The sequence below is a fragment of the Varanus komodoensis genome, unplaced genomic scaffold (genome assembly GCF_004798865.1).
Source record: "Varanus komodoensis strain SLA01 unplaced genomic scaffold, ASM479886v1 scaffold2, whole genome shotgun sequence".
Lineage (NCBI taxonomy): Eukaryota > Metazoa > Chordata > Lepidosauria > Squamata > Varanidae > Varanus > Varanus komodoensis.
Window position 1 is genome coordinate 60,095,513 of NW_025335568.1, and position 20,349 is coordinate 60,115,861.

The 20,349-nt window shown below is 46.6% G+C and overlaps 1 protein-coding gene across 1 annotated transcript; it reads left to right on the plus strand.

Moving 5' to 3' along the window:
• Positions 1-1,657: 1,657 nt before the first annotated feature.
• Positions 1,658-20,015, plus strand: MALL (mal, T cell differentiation protein like). Its single transcript, XM_044429494.1, has 4 exons — positions 1,658-1,768; positions 14,705-14,872; positions 15,270-15,407; positions 19,953-20,015. The coding sequence occupies exons 1-4, from the start codon at positions 1,658-1,660 to the stop codon at positions 20,013-20,015; spliced, it is 480 nt and encodes a 159-aa protein (XP_044285429.1).
• The last annotated feature ends 334 nt before the right edge of the window (positions 20,016-20,349 follow it).

Sequence of the window (20,349 nt, forward strand, 5' to 3'; positions counted from 1 at the left end):
TGTAATGCTATCTGGAACTGTATGTGCTTGCAAGTTTTTTGGAAATCCTACCAAGCGGCCTTATCCCACAACTGTTAATTCCACTGCTGCTGGCTTGACATCGTAAGAACAAATGTGGCTGTACTACCATTGCTGTGCATAAATAATCTCGAGGGCCATACTTTCCCCTTCTCTGTGTCACTAAAGATCCTATCACCGGACTGTTGTTCGCAGAAATGCTGGTGTGCTGCTGCAGCTTTGAAAGACGATTTTGCTTTTGCAGCATACAAATCTTATTGAAACGAATGAGGCTTGAATCTCCCGAGTGGCTGTAGAAATGGAATGGTAATTTGCAGAGCAATTATTTTAAGATGTTTGCTTAATGGGCCCAAAACGGGAATGGCACCTAAGTTGAGGCGAAACTAGTTCAGCAAGGCTAGCCAGAAATAAGTATTTGTTGGACGCGTTCCCAATCAATTATAACAGCAAGACAATGGCATCCTTCAGAAAAGCACGTCAGTGTTACCCTTCAAACATTTAGAAAATGTGCTGCTCCTATGTTAATAAAGGGGTTGCCCAAACCCCAAAAGAGTGTGTGTTGGGGTGTGTAATTGTACACAAACAAATGCATGCACACACAGAATGTAGAGACGTGTAGGCAAGATTACTTTTTATCTGGGGATGTTTCACACATGACATTTTTGCTGCAGGGGTGTCTTTGCATGGAGATAGTATGCTCTTCCATGCATTGATACTGTTTCTGTGTGTGTAGAACAGAGGCTTCCAGGCATGTACAAATAGACACTTGAGCAATGTTCACACCCAATGAATTACATTGAAAGAAAAACACGTACCCCGTTTAATCCATAGAAAACATCCTGCATTCTCTGTCATAGAAGAATGATACCTGAAAGGACATGCAGCAATACCCAAAAATGTCATAACAAAAATGGAATTAAGGTACAATTTAGAATATTTAAATTTATTTATACTTAAAAAATAAATTTATGTGTATTTTTTCCTGGCCATGAACTGCCTCTAGTCATGCAGCAACCAGCAAATGGATAACTAAACTATTGGCACAGAAAAGAAAGAGGTAGTAAGAAAAGGTGGTGGCATTCAGTTCTCTTTGTGTCTCACAGTCTGTATAAACTCAAAAGCTTTAACTTCTTTGCATGAGCTTTGATTCCAACTGAATCAACAAAAGTAAAAACTGCAATGTTTTTAGTAGCATTGTGGAGACTCTGAAAATCACATGAAAAAAACTCCAGTGCCCACTAAAATGGCACTTCAGCCTGATGCCCTCCAGATATGTTGGACTTCAGCTCCCTCCCATCATCCCCAGCTAGCATGGACAATAGTCAGGCATCTTGTAGCCCAAACATCTGGAGGGTGCCAGATGGAGAAAAGGCTGACATAGAGGTTTCTCTCTCTCGCTCGGGCTTTCCTGCTTCTGGCGGGGCACTTGATCTTTGAGCTCATTTTGATGGGTTGGGTTAGCCTCAACATAGTCGATAATTCTCTCTGGATGCCTGTAGCTCACCTGCCAAGCTGGAAGTGCTTTCACCTTTGACGTCCACATGGGTGTGTCAGTCGATGGTATTTTAAGTTTCTCATCCCAGCAGTACTGCCACAAAGGTAACCTTGAGTGTAGTGCAGCTGTAACTACGGGATAGAAATGGATAGCAAAAGCACTGGAGCCGCTACTGTCAGCGCAGCACCTGAAACTATTCCTTCTGGACTGAGTGTTTTTAGAACAATACCGCATGCCTTAATCTTGCCAGAGCTGGTAAGTCAACTGACTTTTTAAAATTATGGTTCTTTTTCAGTCCTACGTCTTGTTTAACAGTTCCCCTGACAAATGCATGCTTCCCAAGTAATAGCGGCTCTTTGCACTGGCCACCTGCCGGACTGTCAGTCTGCACTGAGGGACAGTCAGGCATGTTGTGCACTCTAGTTGTATGAACAATTGCAGTCTCAATCCTAGATAAGGAAATCCATAGGTATAAGCGGGCTTCCACAGGTTTTTCACCTGATCAGAAATGGCATGGGCCAACCTGAAACACGTCAAGGGTGTTATCTAGCGGCCCACACTATTTTCATCCTGTTGGTTTCAAAGGGATCTGTATGCAAAATCCTGAACGGGATTCTGGGGCATCTGTTCAGGTTTATCAAATGATGATTGCTTCCAGATGGGGTCCTAACAAGAATCGGAAGAAACTGTGCAGCTATTCCACCTTTTTCTTGCTTAAGGGATTTTTCTTTAAAAAGAAGTAGTTGTAGGGAAACACAGGAGGGCCATGGGTGGAACACAAGGTCACCTGCATTGCCCCCTCCCTAAACTTTGTGCATGGGGCAGGGAAATCGCACATTAAAAGTCCCTCAAATAAATCTCTGGTGGCAAAGATTCCAAAAATGGGGCATATGGAAGGGACAGGAAGCCAAAAGAAGGACACCCAGTGAAGAAAACAGGACAACTCCAACTCAATCTCAGTGCATTGGTGGTCAAAAAACAAGCAAAGCCAGTTTATTAGACCAGTGAATAGACATCTTTCAAAACATGAGCGTTCTGGACTCTGGTTTCAGTCCTCGGTTGGCACTGTTCTGCCGCATGCTCCTGCGGTCTTTTGAGGTGTGTTCCAGGGGCAGAGCAGAGCTGTTAAGCTTGGGACCCTTTTAGGCAAAAGGATACTGGGGGCTGGCCCTACAAAGCTGCCTTCTGGTTCAGCCATTGCTCCATCCGGCCCAGTCTTGTCTTCTCTGACTGACAGCAGTTTGCCAGGATTTCCACTGGCTGATGCCTGATTCTTATGTGGAGAAGCTGGGGACTGGGCCTGCAAGCCAAGTCCATGGTTTGCCACGGAGGCTCATGATTATGGTTTCCTTGTAGTATTAGCTTGCTTGCTTGTTTCATTTATTTCTGGGGTCCTCTTCAGGAGAAACTCCCAGGGCAGCTTACAACACACGGATAAAACAGTAAATGAAAAATGGCAAAGAATGGTCATATATTTCAGTAAGTTTGCATCCCTGTGAGACAGATTCCCTGAGCAGCTCCCAAGTCTCCCTCAGATTTCAGCTAATGGCAGCTGGATTCTCTCATCTTTCTCTGCTTCTGGCTCAGGTGGGCCTGCAGCGCACATGTCGGACTGCCCTTCCATTGGACAGGAGCCTCTTCCAGGCCTTCATGGTTATCTCCTTTCTCATTCATTCAAAGAAAGATTCCCCAGAATCCAATGTCATCTGCCGATTTAGCCTTCCCTCGCTGTCCAACTCTCCTCAACCCCAGATGTGACTCTGGATGGTGGGGATGGTTGCACAACGTATCTGGAGGGTGCCGGCTTGGGAACTGTCCGCTAACTAACCACTCCCATGGAAGAAACAACAAATGAGTGCCCTAGACTATCTCAGCAGCCAGCTGCCCGACAAATAGGAATCTTTGAGTAAACAGCTGTGCTTCTCTAACAACGGACTGCTCTGCCACAATAGGCTATAGTTTGGCTCATCCGATTGGGGAACCACCCCTCTTTGTAACTCATTATCTCCTGGAGACTGGTTATTATAAGGAGGGGGTAGCTTGCCCTGCTCATGTAGGACTTTCTGGAATTATTTACAAGAAGTCTGGTGACAATAAGGGTATCTTGACTGAGTATCTCACGTTGCTGTCTGTGATGGGCACATGGAGCCGAGTGGCTTAGTCATGAATACTTTGCACGTGAGAGAGCAGAGTTGCTTAAAACAGGCAAGAAGGGCATGAACTTCTCGGGACATTGGAGACAGACGCCTGCCAGAAGACATACTGTTTCATGGTGCTCCCTGCATCTGAGCAGTGAGATAGTTCAGGGGTTCCGGCAACCAGGGCTGAGTTTATTTAGAAGATCTCTGGAGATTCATCACTGACTTTTCTGTGATAAAAGGTTTGTGTACATAGGCTGAACATAAGATGATGGTTCACAGCAATTACACACTAATGGATTTCTGATTTTTCTAGCGGCCCCCACCCCATGCTTTCTCCCAAATTGGGCTGAAGAGCAAAATGGTCCAGTCATGGACCATGACTCTGCTCAATTTTCAAAATCTCCCCTTTCTCTCTCGGTTCCTTGCATCACAGCCCAGCCCTTCCAGAAGGCTCCTCCAGCTCTCCGGTGATGCTTTTTTGAGAGCTGCCAGGGAGAAAAGGGAAGGAAAGCACAAGTCCAAGCAGCTCTTCCCTCAGCAGGTCTCTGTATCTGAGCCATGTATTGCCTAATGTAGCATTGACAATAGACAGTGCTGCATTAGCCACTTCCACACAGACTGAGCAGCTCCCTCAGTGTTCCTGGGCAACGCACGGAAGCAAGTCCAGGTGTGGTGGGCCAAGAAGTAAGCCAAATAGGCAAGATACTGTGCAGGGGCTCCAGTGTGGCCCTGAACATCTTTCCTGGCTCTTGCCAAGGTTCCTATACCACCTTCTTGTTTACACTTGATTAACAAATTTTCTTAGCAGCAGCTGGTATTTCTGCAGAATAAGTTTCAAAGAAGTTCCTTAGTGTGTTGGGGCTCAGCACCCAGCATTGCCTCCCACTCAATCTTCTGAGCAGGTTCCTTGTGCTTTGCCACACTTCTCATGGCAGCCGTTTTGTGGCAGTGTCCAAGACAGTTTTTAAATTGCCAGATGTGCCCAGAGCAACAAAGGTCACCTACCCTGGCTTATATTCAATAATATGTCTTGTCTTTCATACTCTGTCTCACCTCCTTCCTTCCTTCTTTTCATTCTCTTTTTTAAAAAGGAAAAATCTAAGCAAGAAGCCATCATTTGGTTTTATCATGAGATTTCAGGGTGCAGCTTTGCTTCATATGAAGACCTTTCACAGAGTTGCTGCAGCCTGGTGGTTTTCCCAGGGAGTTGTGTAATGTGGGGAGCATTGCTTTACTGAACTTTGACACGGGCAGGGCACATACATACAACGAAGAATGCTATTCAGCCAAAGTTGCTCCGCTCATCAGTTTAGCTAATTGAAGGAAATGAACAAATTGTGCTGGTAATAAAGATTTAGTGAGCAGAAACCTCAGCTCCACAGAGTGGAAAGGTAGTGCTCCTGTGATATGACTGACACACCTTACTTATCTCACCAGTTTGGAATGTCCATTAAAGTGGGCAGGCAATGCATTTTCAAGAAAGTAGGTAGAATAAAGACTGAAGCTGATCAGAAAATACGCAACGGAATCAACTCTGTGTTGTCCATCCCCCCCACCAAAGAAAAGCTCCAAGTGGCTAGATGCAAAGTGGTGGGATACAGATCTCTCCTGTCCAGAGTATCTAGAGGCTACAGGAAATGTGCAGGGGACCAAGAACAGAGAGACTAACACTAAAAAGAGTATTGAGCCAGTGATGGCTGCCCTAAAGTGCCACTTGGGTACTGGCAGATCCTTTTATTTATTTTATTAGATTTTTATTCAACTTTTTATTTTAAAGAACTCAAGGCAGCTTACATCATTCCCCTCCTGCTCACAATCTTATCCCCACAACAACCTTGTGAGGTAGGCTGGGCTGTGACTGGCCCAAAGGCAACCAGTTGGCTCCATGGCTGAACAGGGACTAGAATCCAGATAGGGCCCTGGGTTACTGACCATCCAGGAAGGAGAGGGAGAATCACCCATGGGAAGCCTGAGTTGAGTAGGGCACAGTGGGTCTTTCTGCAAACAGTCCACCCCACAGCTTATTCAGAGGTGGGTTGTGTGTCATGCAATGGCTGCAGGCAGTCATGGGAAGAAATTGCAAAGCAGTGGGATAGAAGTTGTGTTTCCTTTGCACATGCTACAAAACTCCATAACAGAGGCCAAATGTTGGTGCACTTGGGATGCATTGTGCAAAGAAATGGCAGTTAAATGTGTGGCCAGGTTTTGGCTGTAATTCAGGCGATGCAGGGGAAGGCATGGCAGTGCATGGCGATTGTCATGGGCGGCAGCTGAGTATAGGACTGCATGTAGGCGGCATGGAGGCAGACAGAAGGTTGTGGGAAAGGGCTTGTGATTCCCTTCTCTTGCCCTTCACCTTGCAATCCATGGTCTTTGTTGCTGCTGCTTAAATGGAGCAGGCATCTCTGGCCTGGGACACGCTTTTTAGCTCTAGTCCAGATAATGTCACTAGAAAGGCAATTCTATGGACACGGTTGTGGAGGCAGCCCTCACTGGATGCAGAAGGAAGACGGACTCAGCGGTGGAAGCTGGCATCTCCAGTGTCACGGATGCAAAGTAGCCAGGATTTAGTTTGAAAGGTTAAGGAAGGTGCTGCACCTTTCCCCAACCCAGTTCAGCATAGTGCACAGCTCCTTAAAAGTCCAGACTAAAACCCAGAGTGAATACAATGCCCTGCTGACATGGGAGTCACCAGCCATTACTGCCTATTTGTTAAGTCCAATAGAATTGAATGGGTCTACTTCTGTGGAAGTGGATGTTGGACTTAGGTGGAATTTGTATGCTAACTTACTTGGACAGGTCTATGGATGTGCCATCTGTGCATGTAACGTTCCTCTTCCTCGTCCCGCTTCTCCTCGTCTGCCTCTTCTTCTTCAGTGTGAGGTTTGCTGCTACATATTATGCAGGCTAGAACTGGTCACTAGAATCATAAACAGGTGCCCCAGGTGAGATATGCCAGGCAGGGAACAAGGAAAGACAGTAGATGGCTGAGATGGTGTGAGAAGCAACTGACATTTCACACAGCTTCTATTTGTCTCTGTAACGTTGAATTCCTTCCTCGCACACTTTCCCTTCAGTGTGTGCCACATCCTCCTCTGTGATCTGCCTTCGTGCTTTGCTTCTGGGTTTCCCAAAGGCATCTAGCTGGCTCCTGAAGAATACAGAATGTGGGACAAGGCGGGCCTTTGGCAGAGGTGCAGTGAGAACGCCCCACTTCCCCAGTCTTTCGACATCCACTTCACTTCACTTGTGACAGCCAGTATTTCTCTTCTCTTCATTTCCATCCCATGCTTTACAGCTCCTATAGTTGAGATGCATTGCAGCAAAACATCTGTTTTGCTGACCCTGGTATCTATATATGTCTGGGTACAAATATTCTCTAAATAGAATAGGCAGTTTCACATGTTAAATTCACTTAAATCATAGCCACATTGTGATTTCAGGGAAACATTAGAACTTGGTCCTGCTCCCTGGATGCTAAATGCATTTCTTTGGGAATAACCAGCATTTGCTTGTAGAAAAGGCTAATATAACTTCAAAGGAAAAGGCATTACAATGAGTACCGGACTCATGTGTGTCTGGCTGGCAGTCCTGACTAAATTTTTGCTAAAAATTAGGAAGGGTGCTGGTCTGGCAGTTGCTGTTCCTGTGGCCTCTGGCACACACGAGCCCCCACAGGGCCTGCTGTCGCTGCTCCATGTCTGCCATTCTTGGGGTGGTGCTTCATTCGTACCACTGACCTTTACTCTCTATCCTACGGGCATGTTTTCTACATAGTGCAACACTTCAAAAAACACTGTGGCTGCTGACTCACAGAGTTGGAGGTGGCCACAGGCCACTGAATCCAACCCCCTGCTCGGGGCAGGATCAGCTTAAAGCATCCCAGGCAGATCATTGTCCACTCTCTTGGAAGGCCTCAAGCAATGGAGCACTGACCATTCGGGGTGCTGCCTCCATTGCTGGACTGCTCTGAGAGTTAAGATGCTCAACTAAAATCTGTCTGACTTTGTTTGTTTCATTTATATTGGTCCTGGATTGCAACTGGCAGCCAATACAAAGTACAGAGTACTGGCCTGATACAACGTAAGCTGATTATTTCCCATCCTACAGTCTTGGGCAACAGAGAACAGTTTGTGGCTCTCACCTGTTTCCTAGCATTTTAAATACTTTGAAGGTGCCAACTTATTTATTTATTTAAAGTATTTATATGCCATCCTGTTGCAAAAGCCTCAGTCTTTCCCCACTCAGTCTTCTCTTCTCAAACATACTGAATTTCCTTCAATCTCTCCTCTCTGCACTTTGTTTCCAGGCCTCTGCTCATACTCATTCCCTGAATTAATTCCAGTTTATCTGAAAAATGTACACAGCAGTATCAAGGATGAAGCAGTGAGGTGCTGACTCGAATTCCATCACAATATTTTAAAAGGCACACATACTTTCCTTCCCCTCCTCACCCTCGAGAACCTGTCTGGTTGCTTCTCAGGAAGGATGGGTCACTGCCTCCCTTCACAGGGATCCTTGCCCTTGTAGGTCTGAGTAAGCAGAAGCTAAAGTGTACCTGCTAGTGTGTATGGGAGGTCCAGTGTCAGATTTGTTCCCCCCACCCGCCTCTTCTTGGCATTAAGGTGGCAGCTCTGGGTAGGTCTGGGAACACCTTCGCAAAGAATGTGCTTGTTTACAGCGACAGGTGAGGAAGAAATGCAAGATGGAGCCGACGTCCAGGACACTTGCAGGGCCTCATTCTGACTTCAGGATTAATGACCTGGACAAATCGTCATCTGTTCATAATGAAAGATTTGGACTGGGTCTAGGCATAAATGCAAGTGCCCCCCATGGCATTATCTTTTCTCTTCATCATGACCGAGCATAGCAGCCATGGAGGTGGCACACTGCCCCGCAGAGCAAAGAGCCATGGCGGGTGGAGATGGAATCCTTCTTGCCTGGCGGTCCCAGTCCAAATCCCCCCGACCTATCACAATTATTTCTTTTTCTTCTTCTTCATCACTCTTCTAACAGATCCACAGTGCAAAATAAATGAGGGGCCAGGATGGCCCTTGTTAGGGGAGGGCAGACTTTGGATCTGCGGGATCTGCTTGTTTCTCCCCCTAGAATCCTGCGATCAGCCAGCTGGAGCCAGGGGCAAACTGCATATGCTCAGAACGGAAGTCCTCAGCTCAGGCGTTTGGCCCACGCATCGGCACTGATCCAACCTAGCAATCCTCCCACAAAACCCCTTCTGTGTATTCTCCGCCCCCTGCCTTGCCCAGCTGTCTTTAGTTCAATAGAATAATTTAGCAGGCATGGTAGGAATCACTTTGCTGTTGCTTATCGACTTCAGCTGACAGATCAACCAGAAGACCCCTCTCAAGGCCCACCGTGGTCTTCACTGCACAGCAGTGGCTTTCCAGATTCAGAAAGGGAGAGCCCAGGGGTTGAAACTGGGACCTTCTGCAAGCCAAGCAATTACTCTTGGCGCCCCCTGAGTCGTGGGCCCTCAAGAGGTGCCTGATACAAATGTTCCTGCTCCTAAACATGGATTTCAGTCCAGCTTTTTGTGCTGTGCACAGGTGTGCAAAGGTCAGTGCCCTCCTTCATGTCAATGGAAGGGAAAGTTTGCTTTGGGAGTCATGAATCTGCATTCTCCATGGGCATGAATGGGAAAGCTCTCGTAAGTGGGGAGCGTCAGGCTCCAGTTTCCACAAACTCCAGTTTTACTGGACTCGGGCGAGAGTTTTTACAATAGTGGAGAATCCCAGTAAAGTAAGTGAATTATAGCAGTGCAGAACCTGGTAATGAGCCCATCCTTCCACTGCAGCCCTGCTATCTGCTATCCTTTCATTTTCCTTCTTCTTTTGCTGTCTCCTGCCTATTGCCTACCTATTTGGGAAGCAAGGACTTGCCTCTGCTTTTTGTGATATGCACATGGCATTGTATAAGAAGTCTTATTCATACAATGCCATCAGTTGACTGATTGACTGTGAAGGCTGATACTTTGATTTTCAGTCAAATGATTCTCAAGAAGCTAGCTAAAGGCACGATCCTGCGCATGCTGAGAACCGCAGGCCTTTTAAATGTCTAAACATGCACAGGACTGCAGCCTAACTCACCCTCCTCTCTCACATACAGACTTTAAATCCTCTGTGTGAAAGAAAATGCATCCCTTTCTTTGCTCCAGTGTTCCCACTTTCTTTGTTGCACAGTTAATTCCACGAGCGTTGGTGTCTGCTAGCATAAGATAACTGGCAACAGCCCTGGGACACTGGATACGCTGAGGATGTTGCAGTATCCAAAGGGCTCTTTTGGAGTAGCTGCATTACTCTGCAATTATAATTATAATTATGCATTTTCCTGGCTTTTTCCTCTTCTGAGGAACGCAAGGCAGCTTAAATAGTTCCATTTTATCCTCACAACAACCCTGGGCGGTGAAAGTGAGTGGCTGGCCCAAAGTCACCTGATGGCCAAGTGGGGATGAGAACCCAGATCTCCCAGGTCCCCAGTCCAACACTCGCACCGCACCACACCACACCACACCACACCACACTGGGCTCTCCAGAAAAATGTTTCCTTTACTCATAGAAAATCTTAACTATGCTTTTACCGAAAAATCAAAACACTCAAGTCCTTAAATCAGTACCAAGATTTGTGTCAATGTGAGGACCCCCATGTATTGTTTTCCTTCCTTTTAAGGACTAATTCTGGGCATTTGTTCAAGCAAGTTGTTTTCAAAGGCAAGCTTATTTTTCATAAGCACGGGTTTGACACACAGGAGAACTGTTGGGCATGATGTTCCTCTGTGCCCAGTCCAGTGGCTTCTGGGTGGTGACCTTGAAAAGCTGAAAGCTGAACAAGAACAGGAAGAGAAGAGCCTTTGCTGCATAGTATGAGAGGGCGTGGGGAGTTGCTGCCTTGGTAACGAGGCCCAAGAGGGAAGAAACACCATTCCTGAGGATTCTGTAGATAGCTGAGGGCTGTTCACATAGCAACAAGATGGAGTTCAGCTGGCTCCAAGCCAGCCCGGTGGGGAACACACATCTTCTGCGCCATTGCAGCCTGGAGAGTTTGTACATCCCTTGCAGGCTTTCTCCAGCAGCCGTGAGGCCTTTCTGTCATGCCTTGGCTGATCCTTCCCTCCTGTCTGCTGAGCAAGCAGGAGGCAGTGGGAGAAGGGGCCAAGGGGTTGTGGGAGGAGAAGCCATTACAACACCCTGTGGTGTCTGAGGTGGAGCTACGTAAGAGAGAGGCCTGATCCCAGGCTGATACCAAGGGTTAAAGAGGGGGACAGTGGCAGAGAGCGTGCTTTGGACATGGAAGGTGCTCTGTTCAACTCAGGGCGTCTCCAGGTAGGGTTGGATATATTCCAGGATCGCTGCAAATCACATTAGGGCTTTTCTAGATGGAGAGCTCCTCGCCTTACCTTTCAGAAGGCACCATGCAGCCTTCTGATAGCAGATTCTCTGCAGTAAAAAAAGGCAGATGTAGTGGTGTGAAAACATGGGAGGGCTACAAGAGGAAAACTTCATCATCTGGACTCTCCATAAAACTCTGTAAATTAGGCAGGGGGAGAGCTACCAAAGGGCTTCCTTAGAGGGCTGCTTCCAAGGTTTTTATGATGCCATTGTTTCACCTTATTAAAGGATGTTCACAGCATGTCCAGATATTGCCATCTTGTACTTGAGACCTTCCCATGTTTTCTTATGACTTCAGCCCCTGTTTTCCTTAACAAAGAAGATACTTTTAGGAGAAAAAGAGTACTTGCAAAGGGTCTTCGGTCTGAAAGCACCCATGGGACAAGCATGTCATCCTGAAGCCTTGCAGCTTGGACCACTGTGTGTTTGACCGGCAATAGCTGCCCCCAAGTTTGATCATCACTGTGTGCATAGAGAGCTGTGGGCTTAATGCAGTACTGGCCCTACTATGGCGGCAAAACGGGCAATCCCTGGTGTGCCCAAGTCCGAGGACTGCCCGCAGTCAAGAGGGAGCACCGCTGACTGCACATTTGGCATGGGAGCACAGAGGCACTTGGGCACATAAGGACACAGGAAACCGAGTCAGACCATTCGTCCTTCTCGTCCAGGACTGTCCTCCCTGGCTGGCAGTGGCTTTTCCTTGATTTTGGACAGCATTCTTTCCGATCCCTACCTGAAGATGCCATGGATTCTACCTGGGCTATTTGCATGCCAAGTACGGGCTCTTAGCACAGAGCTTCAGCCCCTCCCTAGCTATCCCCCAAGCCCTTGGGTGAAAGGGGGAGTCTAATTTATGCTCATCATAGTGCCATTGTGAGTGGTGTACAATTTAGTTTAGATGAGCTAAATGAGTAACACAATGACATAACAGCTACATCCCGGAAAATGAAAATGAACACACTCATGTGCACAGTCTATATGTCAATCATTTAGGCTACAGTCCTAAAAGGAGGGAGCAAAATGCACAGAATACAAGTACATGTGCACAGGACTGATCTACAGACGTGCTATTGTCACACCGTTCAGAACTTGTGGCCAATTTTCATTTGCTTAAAGGCACAACCCTCGGCGAGGCTAGACAGAAAAAAAGCACGACACCTCCCGGCATGTCCCAGCCAGCAGTGCTGGACCAAAATTACTCCAGCCTTCCTTTTTAGTAGAAATAGCTATTAGTTTGAATGAAGGAGGTTTTAATTTCTATGATTGCTTGTATATTTTTTCCCAAAGCATTTATAATGGCTTCATAAACAGTGTTCGAAGTGGATCAAAGTACATGGCAACTTTAGAGGCGTAAACCCCTTGCCCTGCAATATATGCAGGTTCTGAACTCGAGGTTTACAATGCAGGGCGGCAGCAGCAGTCTCCTCCACCACCGCACGTCCACTCCGGATTTTATCAGAGAGCCACTTTCGGCCATCGAGATGCAGCACCAAAGAACAGGAAGGAAGGTGGCTGGGGGCAGCACCGGAACAGGTGTCAGTCTTTGGCCCCAGCTTCATAGACTCATAGAAGAGCAGAGCTGGAAGGGGCCAGAGGGCCACCCGGCCTTACCCCCTGCTCAGTGCAGGACTCCCGGTTAAATGGTTTAAATCCCAGTTAAACCATTCCTCTCAGATGGTTGCTCAGTTGCATCTTGAATGCCTCCAGTGTGGGACAGTCCATAACCTCTCTAGGCAACTGTTTCCATTGTCCTACTGCTCTTACAGTTAGGAAATTTTTCCTGCTAGCTAGCCGGATTCTGGCTTCCTGTAACTTGAGCCCATTATTCCGTGTCCTGCACTCTGAGATGATTGAGAAGAGATCCTGTCCTTCCTCTTTGTGACAGCTTTCCGAGTACTCGTGGAGTGCTATCATACCTCCCCTCAGTCTTTTCTTCCCAAGGCTGAACACATCCAGGTCTTTCAATCCCTCCTCACAGGGCTTTGTTTCCAGTCCCGGGATCATCCTGGCTGCCCTCCTCTGAACCTCTTCCAGCTGATCTGTATTTTTCTTGCAGCACCCTCCCCATAACGGTCTGTTTTTGCCCTTTCCAAGGCCCAGTTATGACCTTGGGAGGGTGGAGGGGAGCAGTCAGCACGGTCCTTTCTGAGCTGGCCCAGGGCGTCACGCTTCTTGGCCTTCAGGGTCACAGCTCGGAGACTGCAGGATCTTTGAGCTGCAGCTGCAACGAATTCTGTGGCCTCCCAAGAGAGGTCAGGACATAACTGGATTATGTCCTAAGGGATTTTGTACACAAAGCTTTCCCTGCACCCCATATATATTCAGATATCTAATATTTCAGGGATGCTTAGAAAATGATCAAGCGTAAGTGGGTGTATGACGAAAAAATGAGATTGGATTTCATAGCTGTGAGCTGCACCTTGATCTTGCTCCTGTGCTCCATCCCATAGGCCTCCCAGAGTTGGATTAGTGCAGGGCATTGAGAGAGACACATTCCAGTGTCAAGATAAACTTGAATCCTGTTCAGATGCAATGAAAAGCATCAGAGGAATACCTGAACATGGAGTCCTAAGGTGGGGGTTGACACTCAGATGTTAAATGTATCCAGATTTGATAGTGGGTAGAGCAGAGCTTTGCTTTGATGGAAATCCAGTAAACTAAGAAAAAATGTGTTGGCTGTGAACAGCTTGTCCCCACGCACAAAGCTCCCTTCCCTGTCTCTCTGTGTGCAGATACCCTAGCAGGGTGGGTCCGAGGCATTTTACTGCCTGACTAAGGTACATACTCCGTAAGGCTGGTCAAGTCATATCAGCACGTGAAAGCCGCAAGTTCCTCTCTCCTTCCCTGTCAGTAAAAGTACAAAAATAGTAGATGGGTAACAAATAACTCACTACTTGTTCATAATCAGTTGCCTGGAGCAGCAGCCTCACTCGCTGAAGACATGGCTGGCTCTGCCTCCCATGATTTCCTGTGAATGCCTGCTGGAAGTTTTGCAGGTTCACTATTCAGCTCCTTCTATCTGCCTGCCTACCTACCCACCCATCCATCCCATTTCTGTCCCACCTTTTTCCTTCCAAGGAATTCAAGGAGGCTTATGCTCAACAACAGCAACCCTGTGAGGTAGCCTGGGCTGAGAGGCTGTGACTGGCCCAAAGTTACCCAGGGAGTGGCTGAGCAGGATTAGAACCCAGATCTCCTGAGTCCCGGTCCGGTGCTCTTAACCACTACACCACGCTGACTCTCTCATGTTCATTGGAACTGAGAGCCATGCTTCCCATGGGGTGGGAAGGATTGCTCTTCTCCTGACCCTTTTCCTGGATCAGAAGCTTCTTGAGCAGAGGGATTAATCGTTGTTGTGCTGGTGGACTACTGGGGGTGGTGGGAGGGCAAACCAGGCCCTGGTGGTGAGGAAAGGCGCAGTAAGGTGCGAACTGTGCCCTGCAGCACACACCTCGTGCCGTTGTTTTGTGGACAGTTCCTATGTAGAGCTGCTGGCAACAGTGATGCCGGGCCAGCTGATTCACTGCAGTTTGGGGACCACGCCGGAGGTCTTGTCCAAGGGGCCTTCAAAACACGGAGCAGGGACTGCATCGTATAAATGGGTTCGGTGATTTTTCTGACTGTGTCTTTGCTCCCCATTACAGATCTTTGGCTGCTGGGTGTGGATTCTTGTAGCGGCTACCACTGTCTATTTCCCACTGCTGCAGGGATGGGTTATGTACGTGTCGATCAGCTCTTTTCTCATCTCCCTGATGCTTCTACTGTCCTACTTGTTTGGCTTCCACAGAAATTTTGAATCCTGGAGAATCCTGGTAAGGGGAAGAAAGGGGGCACAGCTCCTCCGTTGCCTTGTCCCTTCTCATTACTATGATTATATTTTCTTCATGTGCCTAATATGCAAAGGCCTCAGAATTCATATTTTCTTTATAAAGGCCTGATCATAGAGTCCAGATGGAAGGGGAGGTGGAAGCCCCACATAATACCCTTGTTCTCATGATGGAAGTTGGTATGAGCTACATTAAACTAGATTTTTAAAGCTGAAAGTTAAAATTAAAAAAGAAAAGTATGTGGCAAAAATGTTTCACAATCAAGCTGGTCCTGTCCCTTTGACTTTGACCTCTGCGGTTCTGCCTCGCCTTCCAAGATAAGAATATGGCCCTCAGGATGAGAATGGTTCCCTAGAGAAATGTATGTTGCTTCCTTTTTCAGGACAGCCTATACCATGGAGCTACTGGCATTTTGTATATGAGTGCAGCAGTCCTACAGGCCAATGCAACGATCCGTTCGGAGACAGAAGTACTGCCAGAACATATACCTCGCTATTATCAGCTCAATGCTGCAGCCACGGTAAGATACCCGTAGAGGCATTGATCTAGAAGCTTTTCATTCAGGGCTGGCCCAGAATATTGGAAGGAGAGTCCCAGTCAGGTCTAGCACTTCAGAAAGTCTTTCTGCATCATTATCCTTGTTGCATGATTTTATTTCATGATTATACAGGTGACAAAGTGCCATGTTCGAAATCCAGGTCCTTGTGGAATTCTCCTGAAGGAAGCAGGAGGCCATTATCTGAATACAGAGTGTGTGGTATCCCACATCTTCCCAGCATCTAGATATTTCCTGTTTCCCCATGAATGTCTTCAGTTACTCATTCCTTCTTGCACTGATTTTCTGGTCTGATATAGACATGCTTCAGTTCCTAGATATGACAAGCGCATTCTGCACATGGTTTCTCTCGAAGGCCTTCTGTTGTAACTGCTGTTCCCTCCCCCGCCCCTCCCTCGAAGATGATGCCATTCTATACACAAAGTTCATTGCATATCCAGAAGGGCAGTATTTTCATTCATGATCTTTTGTTTTTGGACATCTCTGTATTGTCGTGAATTTCAGTCTCTGGAGGATGTTGTCTTCTCCTGTTCACTGTAGAATCTTTTTCTTCCTTTCCTCAGAGATAGATGATACTGCACCATATTAATGGTTTCTACTTCAGCTTCTATTGATCTCCCCGTGGGAGCTTCTGCTAGGCCCTAGCTCAGAGTATCTGGTGATATTAGGTCTCTGCCAAGGCAGTAGTTTGTCTATCTTGTTTTTGCAGATGCATCAGCATACTTTGGAGATGCTTTGGTGCACCACGTTAGGGCTTTTCCTACATATTTCCCAGAGATTTATGGTCAATCCTGATATTTGCTGTGTGTTCATATGTGATTGGTGAAATTTTTCTATTCCAAAAAGTACTGAAAGTGGCTCTTTTTCAAAAGTGTTTTGGGTTTCTCATATTCTCTGCTCTCAAACCATAGAACCATAGAATAGTAGAGTTGGAAGGGGCCATGAAGGTCATCAAGTCCAGCCCCCTGCTGTTGCAGGACACCAATTTACACTATCCCACTCAGATGGCTGTCCAGTTTCTTTTGGAATGTCTGTAGTGTGGGAGAACTCACCACCTCTCTAGGCAGCTGGTTCCACTGTTAAGTTGCTCTGACAGTGAGGAAGCTTTTCCTGATGTCCAACCTGAATCTGGGTTGTCGCAACTTGAATTGATTATTCTGTGTCCTACACTCGGGCATCAGCAAGAAGAGATCTTGACCTTGCTCTTTGTGACAGCCTTTGAGGTACTTCTAGAGGGATATCATGTCCCCCCTCAGGCTTCTCTTCGCAAGGCTGAACATGCCCAGTTCTCTCAGTCTTTCCTCATAGGGCTGTGTTTCCAAACTCTGGATCATTTTTGGTGCCCTCTACTGGACCCTCTCTAATTTACCTGCATCTTTCTTAAATCTTGGTGCCCAGAACAGGACATGATATTCCAGATGATTTCAAATGTAACTGGTGTCCTTCTGGCATTGTTGTTGTTGTTAGTCGTGAAGTTGTGTCCGACCCATCGTGACCCCATGGACAACATTCCTCCAGGCCTTCTTGTCCTCCACCATCCCCCGGAGTCCACCCAAGCTCACACCAACTGCTTCAGTGACTCCATCCAGCCACCTCATCCTCTGCTGTCCCCTTCTTCTTTTGCCTTCAATTGTTCCCAGCATTAGACTCTTCTCTAGTGAGTCCTTCCTTCTCATTAGGTGGCCAAAGTATTTGAGTTTCATCTTCAGGATCTGGCCTTCTAAAGAGCAGTCAGGGTTGATCTCCTCTAGGACTGACTGGTTTGATCACCTTGTGGGCCAAGGGACTCACAGGAGTCTCCTCCAGCACCACAATTCAAAGGCCTCAATTCTTTGGCGCTCAGCCTTTCTTACGGTCCACCTTTCACAGCCATACGTTGCAAGTGGGAAAACCATAGCCTTGACTATACGCCAAGGGTCTCAAACTCACGGCCCGCGGGCCAATTGCCGGGACGGGCGGGGCACGGGGGAGGGGCCCTACGGCCCTCAAAGCGCCCACCACCCCCGCGGTGGTGGAATACTTGATGCGGCCCAGCCTCATCCAGACTCTACTTCCAGTGGCCCCCAGGTAAGTTGAGTTTGAGACCCCTGTTATACGCACTTTTGTTGGCAGGGTGATGTCTCTGCTTTTTAGTATGCTGTCTAGATTTGCCATAGCTTTCCTCCCCAGGAGCAAGCGTCTTTTATAGGAAACCTGTTTCTGATGCACCACACTGAAGCATTAATAGGTCTTCTGGTTGTAACAGTTTGAAACGGGGCTTGCCTCATTCAATTCCTCTACTTTTTTAGAAGGCGTCTTCATGTTGTTGCACCATTCCCAGAGTCTCTTGATATGTCAACTGCCTCAGGATCTCATAGTTCTCTGACAGTTGTTTACAAAACAAATAGTTGGCTATTTCCAGAAATCTCTGGATTCTCTTGTCATCTTGAGGTCATTGGATGTTTTGAATAGCTTACATTTCTGGATCTGCCTTCTTGCCCCCTGAGGTCAGTAGATGACCAATATGTGCACTTCTGTGACCTCAGTCTGAATTCAATTTCATATTTCTTTCTCCCAAACTTTTCAGAAATGCTCTTCATTTACAGTTATGATTCTGCTGCACTTGCTGTAGGTCAGCAACCTCTTCCACTAGATCCATGGAATCAGCCATGGAGTCAGCAGGAATGATTCCATGGAATCAGCTACCTTGAAGGTCCAATTCTCTTTGAGTCTTCAAGGTATCAACCTGTTCTGAGATTCCACGGAGGTAGAAGCATTGCCTGATGGCATTCTTAGCCAGGGATAACTCCCAAAAGGTGTGATCAATGTCAAATAATTAGATTCTTCAGTTCAATATTCTAGAATCCATTTTTGACACTAGAGATGAAGAATAAATTTGCTTTTGACAATTTGACAATGTATCTTCAATGGTACGCAATGGAAAAATGACTTAATTTAAGGGCTTTGAATCTATGTAGATTCTGCGTTTGCCTGATGGTTTTTGAATTACCACAGAATGCTTATCAAAGTTTATACTTTTTTTCTATTGGCTGAATAATTCCTCACTATTGTAGATGAAACTCTTCCTTCGGAGGCTGTACTTATCAATCACTATTTGTAAATTCCACCTACCAGTCCATTTCCCTCAAACACATCCCAAATTCCCACTGAATCCTTTCTTGATTCCCGCTTCATCTGAAATTCTCATTCCTTGTCTATCCACTGTTAATGTGTTCTGGAATTGTACCTTTATCAGTTTCATAGCTTGGACCATATTAAGTCTCAACGGTGGTGCGGTTCTCTGATTATCTACAAGCACAGCCTCCAGCTAATATTCATTTAACTCCAGAACAGCAATTTTGCATTTTCCAGTTGGTTTTGATGTTGTGTAATTACACACTTGCTGATTAGTCTCTTCCGGCAGAATGCTGGGTGGGTGAGGATAATGTTGTCGCTGGCACTGCCAGCTAATTAAGATTCCCCCAGGCCCATGACTGCATGCAATTGTTTATATTGTCCTCTTGGCTCTGTTATGCCCATAATGTGCAGATTTAGATTTATTGGCACAGCAGGGAAAGCAGCCACACTGGTTTCTTTTCCTGCACCCTGCATGCCAGTCACATGCTGCATGACTTCCCTAATTACCCTTGTGGCACATGGTTTCCTGTGTCATTTGAACCCTCAAGCTATATAGCCGAGATGGCGGGTTACAGGGTTCTGGGGTGATTTCAAAGCCATGCCATGTACCTCCCTGATGTGGGAAGCTGTGTGTCATGGGGATAAGGAGGGAAATCACATTGTATAAGACCGGCGGGTGGGGAAAGTTAGCCACCATGGCTTCTTTCTCCCCAGTGATCATCTGAACCCAATCCATCTTCATATTCAAGGTCACTCTCCATATTTACACTCTGCACTCTAGCTTAGGGCTTTTTCTGTTTTGATTGACACTGGGATACATAGTGCTTAAGCTTGTCACAGCTTGTGACATTTATTCCTGTAAGGTGGGCTCTCTTTCCATCTTAAATGTTCCCTACCCCAGTATGTGCACTGATCTATGTGGTTTCTACCTCTCTTCCGTCTGAACTATACGGCAGGATCCGCTGTCTGTCCATCCAGAGCTCTACTCCTGTCTTTGGACAACTCAGATACCCTGTAAATCTCCATGCATCTCTCAGCTGCCTCTCTCATACTTCATTGTATTCTATACACTCCTGGGACCTTATTCAGGATTCTTTGTTAAGGTCAAGGCTAAAACACCTTGAAACTGTTGAAAAATTCCTCAGTGTCTTCTCTTATTATTTTGTTCTTCCTGGAAAAATGGACTTTCTCCTGTTTCACTCTTTCTGGGGTTGCTGTGGGGATCAAAACAACCTATTATTTTTTACTGAATGGGAATGATGGGAGTTGGAGTTCAACACACCAGAGAGTTGGGGGGCACCAGGCTTTGAAGAAGTCTACTCTAACGTATTCTGGGAAGGCAGGTGCTTGAAAGAAGCTGAATGCAATTCATCATCCTTTTTTCTCTTTCAGTTCTTTGCATTCATCACAACACTTCTGTACATTTTGCATGCCTTCAGCAACTACTACCACTGAAATGCCCGAGGAGGAAAATGACATGAGCCCTAAGAGGACTGTCAAGTGTGTCACGGCTTGAAATTTGTGTTCCAAAAGTGATTGTTGACTTTTGTGTAAGAATGGAGTTCGGATGACACTGTGGTCACTTATTTAGCACCTTCTCCACTAAGATGGCAGAGATCCTGGTTTCTGTTAAAACCTGCATTTTGCTCATTTCGTACTGTGCTGCTGAGTGCTGCATGAAACGGCAGAACGGCTCAGATCTGTTTCTTGATTATCTAGCTTTTGCAATTCTCTGAAACCGTAGCCTGTTCCTCAGGGTTGTACCTTGCCAGACTTGTGTAAGTAGCCT

Excerpts from the sequence above, each read along its gene's own strand:
- MALL (XM_044429494.1), top strand. The coding sequence starts at position 1,658 with ATGGATAGCAAAAGCACTGGAGCCGCTACTGTCAGCGCAGCACCTGAA. Across the intron at positions 1,769-14,704 it reads CCTTAATCTTGCCAGAGCTG|ATCTTTGGCTGCTGGGTGTG; the intron begins GTAAGTCAACTG and ends TCCCCATTACAG. Across the intron at positions 14,873-15,269 it reads TTGAATCCTGGAGAATCCTG|GACAGCCTATACCATGGAGC; the intron begins GTAAGGGGAAGA and ends TTCCTTTTTCAG.